General features: G+C 38.7%; 1 protein-coding gene across 2 annotated transcripts in view; it reads right to left on the minus strand.

The window, feature by feature from the left end:
- Positions 1 to 26,359, minus strand: part of LOC125688396 (cohesin subunit SA-2-like) — a 55,880-nt gene that overhangs the window by 20,723 nt on the left and 8,798 nt on the right. For both annotated transcript variants that reach the window (XM_048934431.1, XM_048934432.1), the window contains exons 5-14: positions 26,209 to 26,315; positions 23,287 to 23,358; positions 20,529 to 20,733; positions 19,349 to 19,500; positions 18,045 to 18,118; positions 17,480 to 17,603; positions 13,003 to 13,101; positions 10,729 to 10,808; positions 2,572 to 2,679; positions 559 to 667 (exon numbers count right to left, since the gene is read on the minus strand). In XM_048934431.1, the coding sequence (XP_048790388.1) occupies positions 559 to 667; positions 2,572 to 2,679; positions 10,729 to 10,808; positions 13,003 to 13,101; positions 17,480 to 17,603; positions 18,045 to 18,118; positions 19,349 to 19,500; positions 20,529 to 20,733; positions 23,287 to 23,358; positions 26,209 to 26,315 (1,130 nt within the window). The remainder of the gene's footprint in view (positions 1 to 558; positions 668 to 2,571; positions 2,680 to 10,728; positions 10,809 to 13,002; positions 13,102 to 17,479; positions 17,604 to 18,044; positions 18,119 to 19,348; positions 19,501 to 20,528; positions 20,734 to 23,286; positions 23,359 to 26,208; positions 26,316 to 26,359) is intronic.

The following is a 26,359-nucleotide window of genomic DNA, read 5'->3' on the forward strand; positions in this document are numbered from 1 at the left end:
TGCTGTTAATAACAAAAAATGCAACCTTGGGACAACAAGGTTGATAACAAATAAGTTGATAATTTAGATAATTATGTCTGAAATTCTTTACACATATATGTAAAATGGCTGTGCCTCAGACACTTCGACCAGACATCTGTCTACACCACTGCAAAAGCTAAATAGTCAAGCACAGCACTTAATCTGATAAAATTTCAGAAACACCACTTCACTCTGAGCGCAGAGCCACGGTACAGCAACCCCCATCTACCTGCACTAAGATGCAGACATGTACCAAAACCCATTCACATGGTGGCATTAGTCCTTCAAGTTGCTTTCAGAAGCTGCTTCAGCTTTGATTCTCTTCATTAGCATAGCTATAAAATCAGCCTTAAAACAATAGAACAGAAACACTCAATTCTGTCTTCATTAACAACTCATCCTAGAGAGTGAGAACATCCCAAATACCAGCATTGCAGAGATCACAACTAGAAATACTCTCCAAATGGAAGCCAGTACTTGATTTAACATGCATCGCTGGATTGAAAAGGTTTATACTGCAGGGGCTGTTCTCCTCACCTCACTCTCCAGGAAAAAACGTATTAATCTTTTCAGCTGGTCAGTCTTTGCTCCAACCTTCTTTTCTCCTTTGCACAAAACTTCTTCACCTCCCTCATGACTAAGCAGCCTGCCAACAGAAAAGGAAGCCAATTCAGTTCTGCCACATTCCCTTTATGCTTGTTTGCCAATACAACACAAATTCTTTCAAGAGCCCCATGACTGTATTTTTTCTAAATACATACTTACTCTAAATCATATTAGACTTTCTTAGGAGATGAAAGGAAAAGAGATTAGATTGCTTTCCATTATGAGAGATCTGCTGTCCCTGCGGATGCAGAGATAATTTCTGATACTTTAAAAGTACCCTGCCAACTTTCTGGACGACAGATGCAGATTCCACAGTGTTGAACATACTCTGAGATAAACATTTTCTCATACTGCAGAAGGGGTTAGCTCTAGACTGAAATTAAACATTAACTCAGTAAAAATATTGCTACCCAACCACTAGTGTACCTCTTCTTGAAGATAGTATAGCATCTTGTATTTGCAAGAGGCAATTTACAACATACTCAATTTTACAAACACAGTGGAGAAACTGCTCACAATATGATATTTCCATTTTCCTCCTTAGCCTAAATGAGCACGAATGCACTGCTCATAAGAAGTTTTAATCCCAAAACACATACAGGAATGCCATTCCCATAGATTCAGAGGCCCAAATGGCTTGGATTTAAGAGCAGGACCACACTACTCAGTGTCAGTATAAGCTTATACTTTCAGAAAGTGCTTCTGCTGGTATAATTTATGCCAGCTCTGTAACTAATCGACATTAAAAATGCAGACACTGAGATTTCATATGTACACCAAGAAGAAAAAGAAAAAAAACCAAAAACCGTTATACTGAAATTTTTATCAGTACAACTAGGAAAAGAAAGTTGTCACTAATATTTCTATCACACCAGAAAAGATGTTTCTGTACTAATACCAGAGTCACAGAGAACAGGGCAAAGAACAAGGAAAAGGTTTAGAGGATCAGAGTGTCTATGCTGCACTGGGAAGCTGAGAATAAAAAGTCAAGTTACCAAGGCAATCAGTTTAGCAGCAAAAGACAGCCATGTTCTGGGAGGAAAAACAGCTGATTTTTGATAGAACATTGGGTCAAGCAGAAAATGCTAGCAGATGAGATAGAAGATTCATTAAAAGAGAAATTTATCTTCTTTTGTCTTTCTGTTGGATGTGGCAACACAAACTCTAGCATGTCAGCAGTTCAGCTAGATAGCAACAGGCAGCTAGGAGAAGATTCTGCATATGTGAAAAACACAAATCATTATTTCCGAATTCAGGCAAAAGCCTTGCCTAAATAGTTTTATTTTCATTTATTTTTGTAACATAAAATCACCTTCCTCAGCCACAGAGACAGAAAATTTATTTCTTCCCTTTTTAGCACATCAACTCCATTCACTTCATGCAACCATTGTTATAAGAAGCCCCTTTATAAGAATTACTCCTGGGGAAGATAAACCCTGTACTTCATTACCTGACACAAAACTGGGAGGGCTTTTTAATCTGTTGCATCTCTCATTGTTCAAAAGCCTTTACAATGTACAAGGCAACTTCCAAAAGGGAAAAGAGGAGGCCATTTTTGTGATTAATCACCAATGCTATGGAAATGCAGCAGTTGCCAGGTGATGAATTAGCTTGTAAGGAGGAACGCAACAGGAAAAGAAAGAAGAAAGGAGGCATACTCTCAAAGTAGGATGGTGTCTGTGGATCAGTCAGTTGTTTCATATTCTCTGTGTTAGGCTTGCAACTCTTCTCATGCCTACTGGGGAGCGCTGTGCAGGGAAACAAATGATTACCCCCAGACAGAATTTCTCTTCTGATTCAGGAGAAGAAAGCACATCTACTATCCTCATGGTATATACTTCCAGCAGAAAAAAAAATGAATGCTTAATATCCCTCTTAAATAAATCCACCTTCATTCTGAAACAAATGAGAATATGCAAGAGGTAGGCAGTCAGATAGAGATACCTTTTATACAGGAATTCCCCAGCTGCTACTGCAAGTGGACGGTGTGTGGTATAAACAAACTGGTATAAGGTCTCACAGTCTGCATCTGATAACACGTCCTCACAGTTCCTAGGCAAAAATAACAACAGAAGTTACAGTTCAGGTTTATCTGCACGGAACACAATGAATGAGATGTCCAGTTTTACTGGACCTGATGCCTTGCAACTTGTTTACATAGCTAATATTTTGTAGGACATGTCTAAATACGTAATCAAATGGAAATAGCAGCATTTTTTACTCATTTTATAGACAAATTGAGGCTTGTACAAGCTATGAGTAATAAGGCCCACTCTATGGACAGAATATTAACTTAAAGTATTACTAAGGTTGATTAGTGGCCATGATAAAAAAGAGCAATAATGATCAAAGAGAAAAATGATACATCTATGCTTATTGTCATAGACAATTAAATAACAAGAAGCCTCCATCTTACAGTACAAACTCTTCCAAAATGCATTAGCACAGTATTTTAAAGCTTGTACTCTGTTACACTAGGCCTACACAGTGTCACACACAATAAGAAATCAAAACACATACTTGGTAGCATGCTTATGAGTGCAACCTTTCTGTCCAAACACACTGAAAATCACAATTTTTTTGACAGCCATTCAGCTACCAATTTTTAAAATATCACAGGCAACTAATAAACCTAGAACACTCTATGGGAGTTAGCAATTGTGTTAGTATCAACTGCTTTACAAAACATGAAATTGAAGCATCAAGGTTGAATAATCCAAAGAGGAGATAACAGAAGTGAAGACCAAAACAAAGGTTACAGTTTCAAATTGCTTGCTTTCTACTGCAATTGCAAAGTCGTTCAGCTAAACTACATGAGAGAATGAAACAGCAACATATCAGATCCTTCAGCTCTTTGCAACCAGGTGAAAGACTTCTTACTTATTGTTGTGATCAGCTCTCAGATAGTGACAGTATAAAGCCACTTGCAGCTTCAATCCAGTACCACTTCTAAAACTGAGCATTTGTGCTTTCCATTTGGTGGGACCAATGCCTTCAGAAAATTAGCACCCCTTCCTATGCTTGCCTGTTTGTCTCCAATCCTAGTGCATCCTTTAGCAACCTCACAAGTCACAAGGCCCGAAAACATTATCCTCAAACCTGACTGAAATGGAGTGAGATCTCATTAGGTGAGAGCATAGCTGGGGTGTTGATTAAAAATACTTTTTGTAGCACAGGCTATGAGTTAAAGCAATGGGAAAGAGGAAGCATTCATTTCTCAAAACCCACAACTTCTCATTTATGGAAGTTGAAACCTCATGAATTTTATCTTTACTATGTATTTACTCATGTATCACTTGAATCTTTCACAGTTTTTCTGAATTTGTTTATAATGGCCACTGGCACAGTAAAAAGGTATTTAAATGGAAGTGCTGATGGTCTGCCTCCAAAACTGATGGGTCAATCCTGCAAGATAATGCTTGCCCTCAATCAAAAAGAAATTCCAGCAGGTTCTGGCAGCCTCTTTTAACATGCAGTTCCCTTGAGTATATAGCTGTGGTAACAGAACAAATAGAAAGTGCTCTCAGTATACGTAGATATCATGTAATGAGTATAAAGGAAAATGTTTGTGTGATTCTCATCCAGCCATCTATAGAACTGGGGGAAATAGTGTAAAAATGTGTTTACTGTTGTTAAAAAAGGAGATATTAAGGTAAGATGGTGCTTTAGCATTTCTGAGCAAGTATTGGTGCGTCCTGAGATACCACAAATGTTAGGGAATGAAGCTTGAAAAAGAAGAAATTTTGGTGTAAGCACACTGTGATACATGGTCTAGAACCGTGTGGATGTGGCACTGAGGGACGTGGTCAGTGGGCATGGTGGGTAGAACGATGTATTGACTAGAAGGTAGAGAAGTCTTTTCCAATCTTAATGATTCAGTGATATTTGAATTTACTCATCTTCATAGGCCATGTTTCCCCCTTCTTTACACATTCACAGAAACAGTGAGAGCTGTGTGTCCCTAATTAAAAAAAAAAATTCCTTGAGTTATCTAAATAATTTAGGCAAAGCACTCAGTAGCATGCCTGCAGTCTCCCTGGGTAGAAGTTACAGATTTTGTCTTGCCAATGCAAATGAAATTCCAACCTCCTTTTTAACTTTGCCTTCAAAGAGGTTAGGACTTCACCCCACTTACACTAGTCCAGAGCAGTGTTATTTTCTCTCCTCACAGCAAGAGTAGGTCAATTGAAACAGCTCTGACCACTTACAAAGCAGCCCCTAGTAGCACAGAGGCTGTGGAATGAGAGGAAATGCCTCTATGTAATATCACTGCTGTCCACATACTGTTCAACTACTGTCTGTGAGACAGTGAGGTTTACAGTCAGTACTCCCACTCAAGTGAGAGCTTAGGGGGTTTTACTTGCCTCTGGAAGTAGCAACACCTGGCTATACTGCTGCAACTATCAGTAATAATCAGTGCCTTTCTTTTTACATACATAAACCAATAAGCACGCATTCAAAGAATACTTTAAATACAGCAATAATACTGCTGCAAACTTACAGCCCTCAGAATGCCAAGCAACAGATAAAGGTTAAACCAGAAGTGCCTGCCAGTGTTTATTTTTAGACACCTAAACAGGCATGGCTTTCCACATACCAATGTCATGACACACCATTTTCTCTGTGCTTCAGTGTGAACATAGCGTAGAGAAGCTGGGATCTTCTAGAGAGAGATCACAGACCCATTTTGTTCTGCCTGTGGCACCAGCTGAAAGATTCCCTGTCTTCCCTTTTGTTCTTTTTCACTGCATGAAAGAGACATGACTATATATGACTGCTGGAATCACCTATCGTGGTCTGTGCTACTGCTTATATCGTGGACAGCAACCAAAACCACAAAATAAAATAAAAATACACTTGATGCACTTTTCAAAGCTTTTCCACTTTACTCTTTTTGCTCTTAACGACAGGAAAAGATCACATAGAGAAAGATTTGGCACATGGTATAGAGACACTGGCACCAAGGTACAGCACCTCAAAACAAACTAGTTTATTTTGCATTTAAAATAAATTCTAATTAAATACCAAAACCTGCAAATACATTACAAAATCATTAATAATGCATTAAGCACTACCATCCAAAAAACACCTTTTGGTAGCATTCTGTTTGAGCAAACAGAATACAGTAGCTGATTTTTATACTTAAAAATGTTATTTCCTTCTTTCCACCCTGCTGTCATAAGATGTGTTTCAAAACAGCATTTTTGTGTTGAACAAGAGAAGAACAACGTGGTAGCCATACAACAGCCTAACAAGAATACTTCCCTAGGCACTTTAAAATAGAATTAAGATGTCGCACTGTGATTCCATGGCTATGCTGTGACAGAGGAGAGGAGGAAGCACATTACAAAGGTGCTGTATGGTACTCTGTTTTGGCTAAGAAATATAAGCATAGGAGACAGGCATTCCTCATTTGTTGTCAGTTCTTCAGACAGGAAAGATTTCACAATAAACATAAAGGTTCCTGAACAGAGGTGTTCGATGACAAAGAGTTGCTGAAGATTAACTTTTAGAAAAATAAAAACCTGCAAAGGTGGGGGAAAAAAAAAGAGCAGGCAGAGCAGAAAGCACCTGCCTTTGGTACATCTTGGTCTTTCACTTTTGCTTAGTTTGTAATAGGCTTCACTCTTCTAAAGGACTGCCCTAACTCCACCTTAACAGGAGTGTGGGCCTGGATGAAACACAGAGGAGCTGTGAGGAGCTCCATGCCATTCCCTTTTGCTGGTATGCAGCGTGCTGCAATTAAGTTACTAGTGCAAGAAATCAGAACTGTGCTGTGTAACTTGCTTTACTAAAGTGAGATCTTTGTATTGGTACTTCTCCACCAACATCTAAGAAACACTTAATTCTCCTGAAAAACACTGGACAAGACAAAGGTGGTCAACTTCCCTATGCAAAGCAACTTCCTCTCTTAAGTTTACTTTCTACAATCACACGAAAACATGTTTTACAATAGCATTTGAGCCTTCAATACAACTTGACTTTTTCTCCGAATAAAAGCTTTCTGAATAACCTTGCTAGATATAATGCATTTGCCTATCAAAAGTTTCTTTCTCTTCCTCAGTCCACAGCACTCTCCACTGACTCTGAATTACGTGACATGGTTATGGCATACTTTGCCAACTCCAGTTTTCAAGATTCTCCCAGAGTGTAGGCCCTCCATCTCCAACCTAAAACTTCCATCTCAGTCTAGCTGAGAAAAAGGAGGGAGAATTAATTTTTTTCCTTTTTCTTTAAGAGTGCAGAGACAATGTATCCCTACATGACTTGGGCCTTTTGTGCTAAAGAGAACACCCAGAATTAACAAACCTCAGTTTACTGACCTTTAAGTTAGATAAACCCTACTTACCACTGTCAAAGTATTGAAGTGAGAATTAATGTATTTATCAGCTCCAGTAAGTAGTTTAAATGAGTTCCCAATGAGTGCAATATACTCACAGCTTTCACTGAGGCAGCTCTCCCAGATTTCAAACTTCAGAGACTTGTGTTTAAAACTCAATTTAATTTCTACTTACATTCAACTAATGTGATACAGGGTAATTTGCTCCTTCTTTGCTCTTTACATTTCACACTGTTGGTAAACTTGTGCCCCTACATGCACTACCTGTAACTGAAGTAGGTGAATGCGGTTATTTAATTACCTTTATAACCTTTTCCAAACTCTCTACTCTTTCAGCTACTTAAGTACACAAAAACAAACCGAACTGCCTGGCAGCAGCAGCCCCACTGAACTAATTTACCTATTGAAGGACAACGTTTGCATTAAGATTCCTTCGCTTCTCATTGTGACTCCATTTTTTATCCTTCCTAGTTGTACTCCCTTTCAAATTCTTTGCAACATTAATGCTAATAATTATGTATCATTAGTAGCATTAATAATTTCTGTTACGCTATACCTCACAGGCTCATTCAGTTTCAGGATCACACCTGTAAAAATAGAAATCCACCAGCCCAAAGAGCTTGGCTTTCAACGGAGACAACATACAACAAACAAGAAGATAGCTCAGCTTAGAGACAGACAAAATGAAAACACAAATATAGATTTGAAAACAACAGCAACAAAAAAAAGCAGGTGTATGCACAGCAAGAGGGCTTTGAGTTGGCACTGTTGTGTTTGTTTTTGTTTTATTTTTAAATAACGCAGTAAATTTAAGTGAATTGAGAAGATTGGTATTTTAGTGTTTGTCTGGCTGAATAGAGAGAGAATATAAAGGTCAGCATATAAGTTAGAAGCTCTATGGGCCAGAGTAGTCACTCTGCCCACATTACATGCAATACACAGTGTATATTCCACAGCAGTGACATGCAGTGATGGTTATGAGACAGTCACTGCTGTTACTAACATATACGCAGCAGATTTGCAACTGTAAAACATCACAAAAACAATTAAGTAGCAAGAGGTCTTGCTACTACATGTACTCATGAAGACAATGAAAGAGAGTTGCTGATACAGTATTTTTTGCCCAGGATGTTGACAAGAGAAGCCAACAAACTAATTGGAGGGAAACAGCTACTCCTGTTTTTGCATCTCTCTAGTACATGCCCTTAAATGACAAGAGCTATTCCAAGATTAGAGTCGTGTCCTACAGGTCAGTACCTGACCAGTTATGGTCATGCTGTTGTTTTTTGTTTGTTTTTTTTGTTGTTGTTTTGTTGTTTTTTTTTTAAATAAAGACTTCTTGTTAACTGATTCCATGATTCCAAATCAAATATAGAAAGTTCTTACTGATGGATGTTCTTACTTTAAAAATGGAAATGGTACCTTTAAAAATAGAAGCTTGACCTGAAAGGTCTTTCACACTTCACTAAAAACAGTGATTTGGGCAACTAGAATTCAGTTGCCAAATCTGTAGGTGGGTCATCCCTAGAGAAGTCAATAGAGCATGACTAAAAGCTGCACAAAAATTGATTACAGCAATACACACAAGATAGCTTCTGTAAATGGTACTGCTACATTTGTCATTCTTTGCAGATAGTGGAAATGCTGTCCAAAGCCTCATTTCATGCTTTATTGAATGCATCAGACAGCTTTCCCATTCAACATCCAGGTACCAGTTTTGAACCATGATAAGCACTTATGCTGCAGTCTGAATTTTTTTGCTCCTGTAACATCAGCAGTGAAGTCCCTGCTGATATCTGTAGGTACTGCAGCATGAGCCTTTCCCTGTGCCTCAAGAAAAGTAACTCAGTGCAGGCTCTTACTAGGAAATCTGTAGTGTAGACTGTATTACCTACATCCTCTTCACAAAAATTTTATAGACTGACCATTATCTACCTTATCAAAAAGAAGATCTGTCACTGAATTTGCCCACTATGTCCCCAGTTCCCATTTTATTATTGCAGTAATTAAGCAAAGCCAGCAGCACTCAAAGCAACTGAGAGGGAGAAGGACAGAAAGAACGGCTACAAAACAAATGAGTAAAAAGAAACAAGTATGTATTGATAGGACTCCACACAGCCTAACTGAAAATAAAATATACTCATTCTGATAATGAAAAGTACATCTTATGATGGAAAAATGTCACTGAGAAAACTTTAGATGGAGCTTACACTGGAAATCAAACTGTATTAAAGAAAAATCTGGGAAAAATTTGCTTGATGAAAAAAGAAACACTGATCAAACTTTTGCAGTTTGCATTAATGAGAACACTATCGCATATATAATATAATAATAATAATAAATAATAAAGCCAGAGACTATAAACAGCTGCAGGGCCAATACAGCACTTGTTAGTTCAGATACAGAACAGGGACAGCCATAACTGGTGTTCAGTATCTTTGTACTTCAACAATGGTGTGCTACTCCTCCTGGCACAGGGACACGTTACACACAGACACAACACTGTGTTTTGTTCCAACAGCTACACACCAGAGAACCAACTGATGTAGAAAAGGACATTGTAAACAGAGAAACAATACGACCCTATCCACAAGTAGTGAGATCCAAACAATGGTACTTCCTTCAGAAGAGCATGCTGTATTCATAGTGGTCATATGCTGTTCTGATGCATATGCTGGAGTAACCTAGAGAAATGCCACTCAAATCAATGGAGTGTGAAATAGGAGTGAGTCCAGACTACACAGCATTGCTTCAATGTATAAACATATTTGAAATTTAATGTATATACCTAGAACACCATATTATTTGGTCCACTAAGTACTGCATCCTCTTCTAGCAATGACCAGTATTTCTGGCTTACATGGAAAAGCAATTGCTATTGAACAATGCACCATGCTGTACGTGGACAAGCAAGTGCATCAGCAGAATCCATCTTAAACCCTGAAACAGAAGAGACACTTACAAAGTCCTCTAAAATCTTAACTGTATTAACAAGGAAATGCACTGGACTCTTTTAATCTTGTTTTTGCACTGAAAAAGAGGGACAGAGAATTTATTCTTCGGGTACTTTGCCAAAGAAGTTCTTTCTAAAATAAAGGATACATTGGAATAGGACTCACATATTTCTATAATGTTAGTCCAGTTTTTCCCACCCCTTCCAGTCTGATATTACCCTTCCGAATCTATGGCTGACCAGTAATTTCCCACCAAAACAACTTTCTGTTAGTTTTCCACTTCAGCAAAAACAAGACGTCATATACTTGCTCACTCCCTGTCAGACTACTGCAGGCTTAACAGCTCCCAGATTCTCTGACATGGAGCAAGGAATCTGATAGCCCAAACTCTAGCAACAAAGTTCAAGGCTTCCTGCATGGGGAAAGATGGCAGAGTTCCCTGAGCTCCTAGTCAAGATCTGGTAAGCCTGGGACAGAATGTTATACGGTGGGAACTTCCTGGAAACAGGCAGATGCTTGGTTTGAGAAAAGCCAACATCAAAACTCTTTGGAATTTACTTTCAGGGGAAGCATGAAGATACAAGTAATGTCATTCTCATGGTGAATCTGACTGCAAAGGTTTTCTTAACATTGGTGCTTCCCACAGAAAGAAAATGCCATGTCTCAAGCAGTTTTAGCTGTAACTCATATCCTGCTGAGACCAATCATTTCTCAGCATGTAACTGATTACAGGAAGATTCATCAGAATTTTATCTGGATCTTGTTGCCATTAAAACAATACAGTAAATTAAAAAAGAAATTATTTACTGTGACATAAGCATCAAGAGTTTCATGGCTTGAACTGCTACTTCATGGTCCTTGTCCAGAGGCATGGACACAATTCGATCCTAATGGATGTAAAATGACAATAAAAAGATGTAACATGTTTTGTTCTCAATAAACATATCTTTTTGCTACAGCTAGATCATCTACACTAGTAGAGCAGAGATTTATTTTTATTTCAGCAGCTATTTCCTAAGAGACACAAGGCAACTTGATTACTACCAAGTAGTTCCCCAGCCCCTGAAAATTAACAGCATGTTAATTTTTTAACTGAATTAATCATGCAGTAATATGTTGGGTTTTTTTTTTTTTCAGATGTAATGTATGCGTTCACAAGAAATCAACTACAGTCTACAAATTAAAAGCGACTGACAGGTTGCTTCCAAGATGTTACTACTGACACTTCAATATGTTAAATGGTGGTAAGCCTCAAATTACAAGCATTATATAATCAGTTTCTCCCATCAAAAATAAAGCATGTGTACCTACACATTACAGAAGCCAGTGCTTTGCTGGAAAGGTAAGTAGGAATTGAGTCTTAAAGGTGCTTCATGAAACAGCAGCAATACTCCTGACCTCTAAAGTTCACATTATTATAACTTGGTACGTATACAAACACCTCAGAAACATAGTTGTTTTTCTGTCCTGTGTACCCAAAGGCTCACTCTGCAGCACAGCCTGTATCTGTAAGGCATGTTAAACCTTCACACTTGCTTCAAGACTAATAGCTTCCTCAGTAAACATATCATTTCTAAATGTCTAAATCCATTTTACTTTGCATCTTCCTTTTTCTAGCAGCCCAGATACAAGGTGTGGAAGTCCATGAATCCTGAGTTTCAAAGCTCAAGGGTAACAGAAGGAGCACATGAAATACAGCTTATTGAAAATGGATTGATGATCACATATTTACATTTCTCATCATTAAGGAAGTGGGATTTCAACTCTGGGAGACGTCCAATCACTCTGCATCTGCTGACTGGATTTCTTTTGTTTCAACAAGGAGGAAGAGTTGGGTTTGGTCTGTGGGTTTTTTTGTTTTGTTTCTGAGTGTGGTTTTGGGTTTGTTTGGTTTTTTTTGTTTTTTTTTTTTGTTTCGTTTTTGTTTTTTGATATTCCATTTGGGAGGTGGAATTTGCAATAGTCCATTTATATATATTACCATCCTCCATACAAAGAGACATCTTAGTAAAAACAGACTAGAGCTCTTTCATCAGTCTTTGAATACCAAGTTGCTTACGCTGTTTGCAGTAACTTATAACAACCTCCCTTTAAAAGGAAAGAGAGAACACTACCAAAAAGATGTTTAAAAAAAAATTAGTCTTACACAGCCAAACTCCAGTCTGAACAATTTCTTCTTAAAATACCAAAGTCTGTATCTTCTTATTTGACAATAGTCTATGGGTATTTCTTACTATAAACAACTGCTCTGACATCTAGGTAAGCACTGCACCTTTTGCAAGAAGAACACAAATTACCACCACATGCAGGCACTTGATTATGGACTGATTCAGAGGGACTGTGGTAACAGCTCCTCCTCTCACAGCATCTTGAGATTTCTTATTTGCATACTGTAAAGATACTGCCCCATTAGGATAAGAACAGCTGACAGTCATTACAGAGGGCAGGATTAAAAAAGTAGAAGGCTTATTTCTTGAATGGGTAAGGATGTCAGAATATGATAAAGGTTTATGCATATATTGGAATATGATCAAGGCATGTACATATAAAGTCTACATGGTCAGTGCAGGCACAGAACAAGCTCTCAAGATTTCAGGATGTCACATGACTTGTTCAGTTAGGAGATAAGAGATCCTTTTTCAAGAGTCATACTGACATGGTATAGCAGCAAAGAGTTATTCCCATATCAGTGTGATACATCGTCAATCAAATATTTAAGAGCTTAACTAATTATCAAGAATAGCAAAAAAAAAAAGACCACTGGAGCATCAAACTCCTTCCCACATTCCAAAGTTCTTTTTAAAAAAAAAGTCTGGGCTGTTCTGGATAAATGATGGAGGTAACAGTGCACGTTTACATCATTCTGCGCATAAATAACCTGAAGTGAAACAGAAAATTCCACAGAAGCAGAGGGAAACACCTCTGTGAAACTCCTTCAGCCACGCAGTCAAGCAGGCTGTTTCCATAATACTCTAAGCTTCTGTCAGTCAAAGGAACGGGGAGATGAACTCTGACCAAAAACATCACACCCCGTGTCTACACCCAACCCAGACTTAACAAACAAACCAGCAATCTATTTACCTTGAATCTGCTAGTAAAGAGATCCATCTTGGAAACAAGTTCTTTTCTGCTGTAAATTCCCTGCAGTCCCAAAAGACACTTCAACCGCACTTCAGCTTGCTACAAGAGAAAGAGAAATCCACTAATATGTTATCTCTGATGTTATTTACTATTGACATATATATTAAGAGCTCTATGTGGGTGCCTGAAGTACATTACCTGAATGCTACCTCATTTTCTTTATTAGTGATATCAGTATTCCACACTTTGCATGCCTCTTTCCCTCTCTGAGAAAGCCTACAGTGAGCCAAATGTGAAAATGACATCAATGCTTGTTAGGCTCCCTAAAATTCAAAGAAACTCTCCAAAACATTACAATTAATACAAGCAACAGAGTGCAAAAGACAAAGAAATTCATCCACTTAAATATATACAAATACAAGATTACAGATGACCTATTTGATGCCATCAGCACTATTCTATACAATCAACTTTGTTCACCTCCTTTCGACGTCTGACTCAGACAACAGTTACACCTCTACAAGGACTCCAAGAAATTCCAGCCCAGCAAAACTGCCCAAGGAAGACATACATCTTAAAAATGCACCAGCTTATAATCATTGATTCTTATAGAACCAAAGATCACAGAATGCAGTGGCTAGAGAAGACCTTAAAGATGATGCAGTTTCAATCCCACTGCCATTGGCAGGGCTGCCAGCCACTAGCTCAGGCTGCCCAGGGCTCCATCCAACCTTGGCCACGAACACCTCCAGGGATGGAGTGCAGCAGTGATGCTATCATAGCAGCTGTGAAGCAGTGGGTCACCTCAGCTGGTGGAGATTTTTATGAGCACGGCATGCAGACTCTTCTTGTTCATCACTAGCAAAAATGATAGCTAATGGGGGTGACTATATGAAAAATAGTGTTATGTAGCTGAGAATTTGCTCTATCAAATAGCATTATCATGCTCTTTGTATTTGTTGTAGTTTACATGGAAATAAATATGAGGAATTACCTTCAGAACAACCTACATATAAATGTTATGTCTTCTGCTTGTTTCTTTTCTACACTGGCATATTGTATTTTGAGCATTCTATGGAAAAAAAAATAGGTTGCTTTGGGCTTGGCATAGTTGGTAAACAATTATCCCTATAGGTGTCCCCTGTCATTAGTACTGCTGCTTCACAGATGCCTTAAAAGAAGAGGACTTCTCTTTATCCAGCTTTTAAATCATCTCCTGTGAATCACTAAACCTTTCAAATGACTAAAGCTTTAGATGTCATTAAGGAAGTTATTTTGAGGATCTAACATAGAATTATCACGGTGTTCCTTAAAAACAAAACAGCAGGGATATCTGCCAACACTGCAGGTCTTGAATCAATCTCTTCATATTAATTCATTAATTCTTCCTGCTAACAACAGCAGCAAGAAAAATTAAGGAAATCTAAGAAAGGAGGCAACCTACACATAGGCTATCTATTACTACAAGTTCCTGTTCAACTCGTGGGATGGAAAGCAAAAGGATGACATCTTGTAGCTAGGTTTGACCAAAAATTCTGCATAAGACAACTATTTGCTAGGAAAATAGTGAATTATCCGTAGGTGATAATGAATACTGCTCTCTAATTTGCATGTGATAAACCAGCCGTATATATTTTCCAAACTGTGTTCACCTTTAAAGTTAAAGGCCTAGTGTGAGGAACAGAATCTTGTCCCACCTTACTGCTTCTTACAGCCACTTACAGCTTCTTACAACTCCACTCAGTCTCAGCTTGTTACCTACAATTGCCTACTGCCAGGAGTGGCACGGGCTGGAGCACTGCACACTGCTCATTTCAGCTGTCCTCAGTATCTTACCACGAGCTTTTTCTTGAGAACAGAGACATTTTTGGTGGATAGGGACTGTTTTGTTTTTAAGTTTCTAATGATTTGTTGGATGGTCACGTAGTCCTTGGAGAACAGCTAACAATTAGTGACAGTGAAGGGAAATAATATAAGCAAATCTTCATTCAGGATACTCCAAACACACGTCATCCATTGGCTGTATCATAGCATATTTTGCCCAAGCCTACAAAGACTGCCAGGAAAAATCAGTAAGACAGAGCAGCTCTACTGACATCAAAGAGCTTTGCACGGACTCCAGCACTGCTTAGACAAACTCAGTTACAAGATTTCAGTGTTGATCCTATCCAAGAGATGGAGCTATTCAGTAAGCCTTGTAAGTACAGGCTGGGACACGGACCATTTTACAAGGTCAGACTGAGTAACTGCTCCTCTTCAACACTCTCCAAATAACAGATCAAGAAAAACAGGTCTACTTTTGAAATACTAAAGTGTGAAGAAAATTCAGCTTACCTACCCTGTCAATGTAAAACATAGTTTAAAAAAAAAAAAATTGCTCCCCTCTTTCCCCCCCCCAAAAGAAAACCCATCAGTATACATACAGAAATATGATCTCTGGAAAGAAAACCACCATGTTAACATGAACATTTGAAGACAGAATTTCAGAAATTGTTAGAACAACGGGATCCATTTTACACTCACATTGCTTGGGAGACAAAATTTCTTGAGATTTGCCAGGAATATCACATGATCAAGACAAGTTCATTTCAACACAAGTTTGTTTCCCCACACGAATTCTCTAGGTTTTGGTTTTGGGGGGTTTTTTTGTTTTGTTTTGTCTTGTTTTCCTGTTTCGATAGTCTAAGGAGAAACTCTCAGAAATTTGCCCTGAAGTTCAAGACAAATCTAGATTAACATGTTGGGAGCTCTCAAACATGAGTGTCTGCATGCACACAAGCATCTCCCCCTTCTCATTGCCTTGCCTTCTTCTCTGATGGTTCTCCTTTCCATTTTCCCCATCCTTTCTCTTCATCATCTCCATTTTTCTGGTGTCTAACTCTTATCTTCTTCCACAGCACTACCATTTAATCTGATTGCTGACTTAGTAGCTATATACCACCTTGGAAGAACACTAGTGCCTTTGAGCACAAGTTAAGTGACTCGGTTTCACAAATGGACTGGTGACTGTGCTTATAAAATTATTACATAAAATTGTCCATTTGCACACGGCAGTCAATTTTAATGTCAAGCTTTAGAAAAAAAGTTATTTCTAGTAGATGAACATAAACTACTTGAAAATGTATCTTTATAGCATTGTTCTGAAACTGTTACTGAGCCAAAGAGGGATGTTGATATACAACTTAAGGATGTATTACCACTGAATTTGGAAAACCCTCTTGCACCCAGACAATAGCCTTTCACAGAACCAAAAATCACAAAATGGCCAGGGTTGGAAGCGGCCTCAAAGAACATGAATCTCCAACCCCCCTGCCACATGCAGGGCCACCAACCTCCACATTTAATACTAGACCAGGCTGCCCAGGGCCCCATCCAACCTGGCCTTGAACACCTCCAGGGACGGGGCATCCACAACCTCTCTGGGCAGCCTGTTCCAGCACCTCACCACTCTCTCTGTAAAGAATTTCCCCCTGACATCCAACCTAAATCTTCCCTCCCTCAACTTAAAACCATTTCCCCTTGTCCTGCTGTTATCTACCCTTTCAAAGAGTTGATTCCCCTCCTGTTTGTAGGCTCCCTTTAGGTACTGAAAGGCTGCAATGAGGTCACCCCACAGCCTTCTTTTCTCCAGGCTGAACAAGCCCGGCTCTGTCAGCCTGTTGAGCCTTTCATGTAGAGATACAATGTTTCAAATTGAGGTTTGATGGCAAAGCAGTATGTCATGGGGAAGAATGATTACATTCAAATTAAACATTTTAAAGACAAAACATTAACTTTATACTTTATACTACTTTTTTCCCCTACTTTTTTAATGACTCCCAAATGACTGAACTTTATAACTGTTCACAACACTGCAGACGATCCCGGTCATATTTTTCACAGTTAGAAGACTTCAGTGGTGGTTCAACTCTGCAGCCTGAGTTACTTGATAAACATCTCTACAGAATATTCCAAAAGCAAATATTCTTGCTGCCCACCACCATCAGGGCAAAGTGGAAACACTTATTAAGGGTGAAATCTTGAAAAATCACTTCTTATTCCCACAGTTCGATAATTCTCCTAACTGAACGTACTCTAAAAAGATATTCTGATCAGATAAAATTAATGCGGGAAAAGACAAAAAGGTTCTTGACAGATTTGTTGCTTCTGAAAAATCTACCTTTGCAGAAATAGCAGCAAGCAGGGAAATAAGAGGCTTTGTGCTCCCCCTCCTGGCTTTGTGGTAAGCTACAATTTTGTTTACAGAACACATATCTAAAACTAACGCAAAACAGAATTTATACACACATTTATAGGTAGCCTGCAGAAGTTCACTGTGACAACTTTGGTAAATAACCACTCATGATAAGTATCTCTATCTTCCTCAAATCTGCCACGTGTTTTAGAAGCATGAAAACAGCTTAAGTTTTAGGATTCTTCCAAATCAAAAGTCTTCCCATCTATTGCCCCCATACAAAAGAAAAACTAAAAACTTTACCTTATCATACAGCATCCATCCAATGTATTTTAAGTAGCTATCATTTAAAAAAACATCTGGGTATGTTTTAATCCAGTTGCCAATTTCTTCAATGCAAGTAGCTCGTATCTCAGGGACCACATCACTGTGAAATTATAAAAACATAATATTAACACATTAACAGGCCTAATACACATTAAAATATTATTTGTAATATTTTTTCCTAGAATTGCTGAAATGTATGCAATCCAAAGGATTAAAAATATCTTTATATTAGTGCTCTAAGTTAACCTTCAGTCAACAACTAAGCCACTTCTTGCTACACATTTCACACAATCATCACAGTGAAGTTCTAGATACTGTCTCAATCACAAATGCACAGCTCTGCAGCTGGTAGGCAAAATTTTCGAAGCAAACTCTAGAGAGGTCATTTGCTAAATGCAAATTGCTTAGAGTAATGTAACTGCTATATTTTCTTGGACAATATCAGTGCCTCTAGGACATTTAGCATGATTCTGATGTCTGGACAATCTGAACAAGAGCCTATTGAGAATGTAGATACCTCACAACACTATTCTATTCTTACCGGTAGCGACTTAGGAACGTCCCCTTGAAAATAGCGTGCATCATGTTCTGTATCTCCACAAGCTTCTGATCATACTGAAACAGAAAGAGAACTGAATGTTTCAATTCACTTCACGTGAAGAATCTGCATCACTGCACTCACAGCACCGCTGTGGTCCAAATCACTATTATTTACACATGATACCAACAAAAAATGAGAGGTCTGTTTCTATACTGACAACTGACCTTGCTGCTTCATACTCATAAAAGATTTATTAGGTACCAACCACAAACCTTGATAGAAAACACAAAATATTTCTGATATGGTGAGACTTCTTGTATCAACACAAAGCATAACTAGTATGCGATCTTCACATACAGGTTTAAATTCTCCTTTTATGCACTTTAACAGAGATGGAAGAGAGGCAGGCCAAAGAACGGACCTAATACTACAAGGAACATGTATTTTAACCAAGCCCAGAACATCCAGCTTCAAAATGCTGGAAATACGTTGCTTAAGGTAAACATTTTTTCATCAGTAGTATCAGAAAGGGTGACAAAATTGGTTCTATTTCACCCTAATGTGACATTTTGTCTGTTTTTCCTATAAGATCAAGATGTTTAAAACTGTGGTCTCACCAAACACTTCTTCCTAAGGAAAAGGGGCTGTTTCTATACCAGAAGAATCCTTGGACATTCAAAGCACAGAACACAGGTAAAAGCTCTAAAGTGAGGAGAGAAAGAGCTATCCTTGACTGCCACATACTGAGCTACTTCAGTGCAGAGTTATTTCTTCTAGTCAAAGTCCTGCCTCCGGAGGTGATAAGGAGCTGTTTGACTGAGCAGAGAAGAAATGACAGAAACTAAGCACGAGATAGATATAGGTCACATTATGACCATTTTTACAATGTTTTACTTATAGAGAGGTGACAGCTATCCCATGACCTTTTTTGTTCATTTCATACACTGAAATTTAGTTAAAGACCTACAACATTAACTTCTAATATGCATACACATATAAATTGCACTCCCACAACACTAAACACTAACACTCCCACAAGCTCCTAAAGGAATTACACGTGCACGTAAGCCTGGATTTGTGTAGGGATCAAAACATTTAGGACAGACATTACAAGTTAACAGTATATAGGACAGTTATCACTTCAGTAACTTTTATAAGGCTTAATCTTGGCAGGCACAAATGCTCCGCAGCATGCATTAAATAAAGATATAAACCTCAAAGAACTACAGCAACTCAGAAATAAGCAGTCAGCAATCCTACATTTTACATCTTCACTCATCTCCCATACAAAACACCTGCCTAACCTCTTTCCTTTTTCTCTCTAGCTGGTCAAGTCTGTAATTGGTCTTCTTGCCACTCATCCTGTTCTTTTCCACCTCATATAACCGCTGAGCATTGTGCTTGTTGACATCAAGGTTCAGATGCACGCTTATAACTGCTGTCAGAAGTTTCATTGCTGCAAAGGAAACAAACCCAACATATTCAGCTTAGCTCAGATGTATACAATACAAAGCATCCACCACTTCACCACAAAAAAGCATAAGGCTAGCGAAATCCAATTTGTTATCCACAATAGAAATAATACAACATTAAAGTAATTTGTTTTAAAATACAGTGTTTTAAAGGCAGATAATGATCAAAAAAGAAAATGTGGTATTACTGGCAATTTACAGTTTGGCAACAGTTCGCTGACTTGTCACAGATGTCATTTACTGGACAAGACTCACATTAGTTTAAGTAATTCCATCTGCAAAAGAATCTAGAGCTAGGGAATAGGTATGTTTCAGTTAAAAAAAAAAAAAGTGAAGCAGGTTCCCCAAAAAGGCTGGCAATCTTAATGCTTTACTTGAATTAACAAAACTTTTTGTTCCTTTAAGAACATGTTGGTTTGGACACATTTCAACTGGTTTTCCAAGCCTTCGAAGCAAGCAGTGCATTTAGAACAAATTATACATCAGTGTATTTTATGGCAGAGGTCATTTATTGGCTTTAAGAAAGTGGCTTTAGAAGCATCATGCTGCACCAAATAAAAATGTGGTGCAAGCAGTGTTCTTTTCAGCATAGATACCACAAGAATAGCAGCTTGCCAAAGAAAGCTTTCATGGATAATGCATTTAATGCAACCTCAACCTCACTGCATTAATTATTAGAGGGAGGAAAACTATCAACACAGAAAAAGCAGTAACTGAATACAGAAAGACTGTGGCTGAATTCTAAAGTTAGTCCTACCAGGCATTAAAGAAAGTCTCTTTAGAAAGAAAAATCAGTATAAATTAATCATATTTGGTTCAGTTACAAATGGGAATAAATTAATTATATTGCAGTAACGAACATCAGGAGAGCAGTGTTAATGAAAAAAAAGAGAGCAATTTCTCCAGTGGAGACTTATCAATTTTGGAAAGTTCTGCTTTGCCCACAGGTCAGGAAAAAAAAAAAAAAAAAAAAAAAAAAAATCATCTATAGCTACTCCATGCATTGCTTTACCTGCCAAAGTGCTCGTGTGTCTAAATGCTCTGATCACAGAGTCTGCTAAGCCTGTAAGCAGTGAGATGATAGTATCCATCAAGTAGCTGTCATACAGGATGCTGCACTGGCACTGTTGAACAAGTACTGCAATGAATTCACAGAAATTGGCCTTGAACTTCTTCCAGTAGGGTCCTGCTCTGATCACAGGATAGTCTTCATCGCTCTGCATATGGAAAAAAAAAAGAGTAAAAAAGTGTACACATACATCTCTCCCACTGAACACCAGTTTTGCTGACAGTCAGCTAAATCCTAGCTCCTCTGTATCTTTTCTCACACTTACTACTACAAAGTAAAGACATGCAACTACATAACAGGCAAGCACACTTAGAAAGTAGAGCTACACTGTCATGACAGTTCCCAGCTTAAAGCAGCAAATGGGAGGTGGCTGTGAACACATGGGAGAGGACATGTGAAGCCACACACAGTCCATGAATAAGTTTCATTTGCATAAACCATGAGCACTCCTGGCCTTTACTTCCTCACAGGTAGTACAGTAGTTTTTCCCCCACACAGCCCTTCCTGTGTGCAACTGTGTGGTAAAATTCAAGAGGAAACTGATGCAACTGAAAAAGAGCTGTAACAGTCAAATTGTTTTTTGGTTGGATGAGGTGGTTGTGCTGGTTTGGGTGAGATCAGAGTAAATTTTCTCTGTAGTTGCTGGTATGGTGCTTTCTTTTGGATTTGTAGTGAGAACAGTGGTAAAAACACACTTATGATTCACATGTTGCTTAGCAGTGCTTACATTAAGTTGAGAACCTTTCTGCTCCTCATGCTGTCTACCAATCAAGGAGGCTGGGGGTACACAAGAAGCTGGGAGAGGACACAGCAAGGACAGCTGATCCTAACACACCAAAGGGATATCCCACACCACATAGTGTGCTCAGCAATAAAAGCTTGGGGAAAGAGACAGGGTTGGAAAAGGGGCACTAGGCATGATGGAATTTGCCTTCCTAAAAAACTGCAACACGCAATGTAGCCCTGCTTTCCTGAAAATGGCTGAACACCTGCCTGCCAATGGGAAGTAGAGAACAAATTCATTCTTTTGCTTTACTTTCACAGCTTTTGTTTTACCTATTAAACTGCCTTTATCTCAAGCCATGAATTTTTCACTTGTACATTTCCATTCTTTCCCCCATCCCACTGAGGGTGGCAGACCAAGTGGCTGTGCAGAGCTGAGCTGTCTACCAGGGTTAAACTTCAGCAGTGGTTCAACACATAACCACACAAAAGTGTCTTAAAACAAGAGATCTGACAGCAGGAAAGCAGAAACAAACAACTGCAGCATAGGGCAGGATGAGACTATTTTCCTCAGCAGCACTGCCAGCACAAAGAGTTAAATCAGACTACAGTTTGAAAACAAATATTGAGTCACTCACCTGCGCCACCAATACAGGTATCTAAATCTCTAAAACCCCCACAGACACAGCAATAGGCAATCTTTCTGATGTTATGCAAAGAGCAAGTTACAAATGTGTTCACAGTACATATCTTCAGGTCTTTTCAAACCTTGGTGATTCTATGATTCTACGACCACGCCAGAAAGAAAGCAGACAGATGGCAGACTCAGGAATGCCTGCAACCCAAGATGTATCAGGAAATATGGAATCTCAGATGTGTTCCTGATCAGGTTACAAGACTTAGGTCAGACTTTACATTACTAGCAAGTGCCAAGTAAGAAAGGAAAGGAATGTTGCAAGTGATGTATGGGAAGAGTTATTACAGAAAAGCTGTTTCTTTTTTTAAAAGAAAATATTCTTTCAATCAAATGTCTGTGTTCGCAAGAGAATATTTTTATGAAGAAAGCTTTTGAACAAAAATGTATGCCAAAAACTCCATGTGCACATGTAAAGGTTGCTAGAAGGGGCGGGGAATGCACCAGTCTCCCTAAAACACTGCAGGAGGTGGAGTGGCTTATCCAGCAGACAGCTAAGCATCATACAACCATTGGTTCACTCTCTGCCCCTCAGTGGGATTAAGGAGATAATTGAAAAAGTACAAGAACTTCTGGGTTGGGACAAGGACAGCTGGATAAGAAAGAAAGAAAAAAAAAAATTAAAGCAAAAAAACTGAAGCTGATGATGCACAGCACAATTGCTCACTGCTAGCTGAACAAGGCCCAGACAGCCCCCCAAAAACAGCAGCCCTGCCAGCCAACCTACCCCAGTTCTATTGCCAAGCATGAGATCACAGATTATGGTATATCCTTCTAGACAATCAGGGACAGTCATCCTGGTTCTGTCCCCTCCAAGCCTCCTCACTGGCAGGGCAATATGAAAAGCAGGAAAGTCCTTGACACGGCATAAGAACTGCTAAGCAACAACTAAAACATCAACGTCTTATCAACATTATCCTCATCATAAAATGCAGAACACAGCACCACAACATCTACCAGGAAGAAAATTACCTCAGCCAGTTGAGGCTGCCATCGCAGTTCAACTTAGCCAGCTCAGTTAGCCCTCTTCACATCCCTTTGAAATCAATAGCAAGGAACAGGCACTCCAAAATGCGAGTGGTTTAAACCCAAACCAGAGGTCTAAAACAGACCAGATGAAGTATATCTCAGGGGTGCACCATTATCTCTAGTCACCAATACACATTTTAGTATCACTAGTTCTCATGTACTTCCTTACACTGGAGACAGTGGCAGAATTATGCAGCTGAGATGCAGCTACAGAAAATGCTACACTACAGTTAAAGAGAACTACAAGAGTCTTACCACATCCACTGGCCAAGTAACTGTTAGGATCCAAGGATAGGCAATGAATTTCTTGTACTGCAATCCAGTTTCCTGCAATGCACAAGAAAGAAATGTAAATGATTTTCAATGAAGTGTCACAGTTAATTCATAAACATAATGAGTAATAATAAAAAATAATACCAACCACACATTGTATCTAAAAATCTATTACAACTTAGAATAATTTATACTATATATAGCTCACACAATCCAATGCCTTAAGAAAAATCTAATCCCTTCTCATTGCATTATTCTTTATATACAAGCAAAGATGTAAAGAAAAAAATGATTTTTTAATTAAAAAAAGCTTTCTTGCTACAAGAAGCAATTTGCTTTTAGAACTTAAAAGAAAATGTATATCATGTATAACTCCCATAGTTAGTTCTAATACACACCTCCCCAGCATCTCAGTATCCATTCCTAACATCTAGTAACTAGGTACTGTTAAAAAGCTAAAGTCCTAAAACAAAATACACATTCTGAGCTTTTGAAATTATAGAGAAATGTTTTCAGTGTGAAAAAGTGTTTGTCATGTTTTCAGAAATGTTTCCTCAAATCTACAAATCTACCTACAAAACAGAAGGCACAAAGTCTGTAGCTTTTATTAGATTCCATGAAGCACTTCTATTGCCACCTGGCTATACACTAAAGCAATAAGCTTATTTATACTCTCATTAATTTTTTCAGCAATGAAATGGGAGAGGAACCTATAAAAGAATCACAGAAAGATTTGGGTTGAAAGGGACCTTTAAGATCTTCTAGTTGCAACCACCTGCTATACACCTCCCATTAGACAGGTTGCTCAAAGCCCCATCCAGCCTGGCCTTGAACACTTCCAGAATAAACAACTGCTGCAAGAAATAAAATTCATACAGGAAGAAAAGCAGCAAAAAGAAACAGAATAGATTAAGAAAGAGGGAAAAACAAAAAAGCAGCAGTCCTAAAGACAAATCCATCTCCCCAGTGAGGTATGCTGTGGCCCACAAAGAGTACATAAATGCCTCTGAATCACTATATGAAAGCCATGTGCTTCCAAGACCCGTACAAGCTACCTCCTTGAACACCAGTGAGAAGAGGCTCAATTCCTCTTCCTCATTCCATCCCATTAAGTATTTTCACATATGGATAAGATTTCTCTGAGCTTTCTGTCCAGAAGGAAGTCTCACCTCTCTCAGCCTCTCTTTAAATGAAAAATCATTCATTATCTTTGCAGCCCTTTACTGGACTCCATTGTGTAAACTCGTATCTTTCTTGTACTGGAGAACCCAGAGCTGTACTCAGCTCTCCAGATGTGTCTCAGCAGTATAAGCAGAGAGGAAGGATCACCACTCTCAACCTGCAACAGATGCTCTACCTAGAGAAGGCCTTCTTTGCTGGAAAGGTACACTGCTGGCTCAAGTCCATCTCATCATCCACAAGGACACAAAGATCCTACTACATAGGGCTGCCTTGCTGGCCACCAGTATTTAACAGTGCATATATTTATTTCTCCTTAAATACACAGGAATTCCTGGGGTAGAACTTCATGAGGTTCTTCTCTGCCCTATTCTTCAGCCTGTTCACAGAATAACAGAGCATTTAAGAGTCGGAGAAATATTACAGACAGCTTCCTCAGCACTCGCAAGTGCATCCCAACAGGGCCCACGGACTTACTGATGCTCTGTTTGCTTGTTGTCAGACATTATCTTTAGGAATATTTCATTCCATATAAATTATTTTAGGAATTTATTTTACAGTCAGTCTTTTTAAAAACAGATCAAGAGAATTTCAGAACTAAACAAATTCAAAAAGATTGAGAGAAGATTCAGAGTATCTAACACATGGATTACCATCTTAGTATTTTTCATGAGTAAAATGCTTCTCAAAAGTAGCACATTACATTACTGTCTCAAAACCCAAGTCAAGTCAAATCTCAAAAGTGCTGCTATCATAGCAATGCAGAATACAGCTTCTGAGACAGCTGTAGAATCTTTCTTTTTACCTACCAGGACAGGAGAAACAGTTACAGAGCAGTAACACACCCAGGGTGATGGCAGCAATCATAAAATCATAGAATGGCCTGGGTTGAAAAGGACCACAATGATCATCTGGTTTCAACCCCCTGCTGTGTACAGAGTCGCCAACCACCAGACCAGGCTGCCCAGAGCCACATCCAGCCTGGCCTTGAATGCCTCCAGGGATGGGGCATCCACAGCCTCCTTGGGCAATGTGTTCCATTGTGTCACCACCCTCACAATAATCACGTCCGTGTACCCTCCAGAGTATGCAGCCTATAATGAATGCTATTTGGGGTTAATTAAGTTGGGAATGAAGTGCCAGATTAATAACTCACTTGGCCAGACATTTATCAGGTCATTCCTGTCGAAAGTTAGTCCAAAAGCTAGTACAGTTCTAACACAAGGAAAGACACATTGGCAAATTCATCCTCTGTGGGAATTTCTACAGCAGCTGGTCTTTGAGAGATGCTCAGTTAAAGTTAGGCTGATGGCTGCAGCTTGACAAACCAATTCAGAGGGAAAAAAAAAAAGTACAGAAGCAACTGTGAGAGTGCTGCAGAACATCTGATGTTGGTTCACTATAAGTTGCTATCAAAAAGACAGATTCAGAAACATCAAGTGTGTTAGCCCTAATAACTCTGAAAGAAGTCATTTATTTAAAAAAAAAAAAAAAAATCCTGATGATAAATAGGTCACTACAACACCAAATTTCTCTTGTGAGAAAACAAGATTGTTTTCCTGAAGAAACAGTGTGCAATACAGCTCCTGAGAAGGAGTAGGAACTCCTCTCAGGTTTCTTATTAAAGTGAATCCTACTGTTCATATTATATACACACACACACACACACACACACACACACACACACACACACAAAAGAAGTCACAAAGTCAAAGCTGCACTTACCTCATCAAAGGTTTCTGTCATTTTTTGCATGACATCCATCTTGTCTGAATGAATTTTGTTTGCATCTCGTTTTTGTGAATTTTGAAACATCTCTGCTGTTACCAGACCTAAACAAGTGAATTTTAAAAAGAATACTGAGAAACGCATAACA

Source organism: Lagopus muta, chromosome 1 (genome assembly GCF_023343835.1).
Source record: "Lagopus muta isolate bLagMut1 chromosome 1, bLagMut1 primary, whole genome shotgun sequence".
Lineage (NCBI taxonomy): Eukaryota > Metazoa > Chordata > Aves > Galliformes > Phasianidae > Lagopus > Lagopus muta.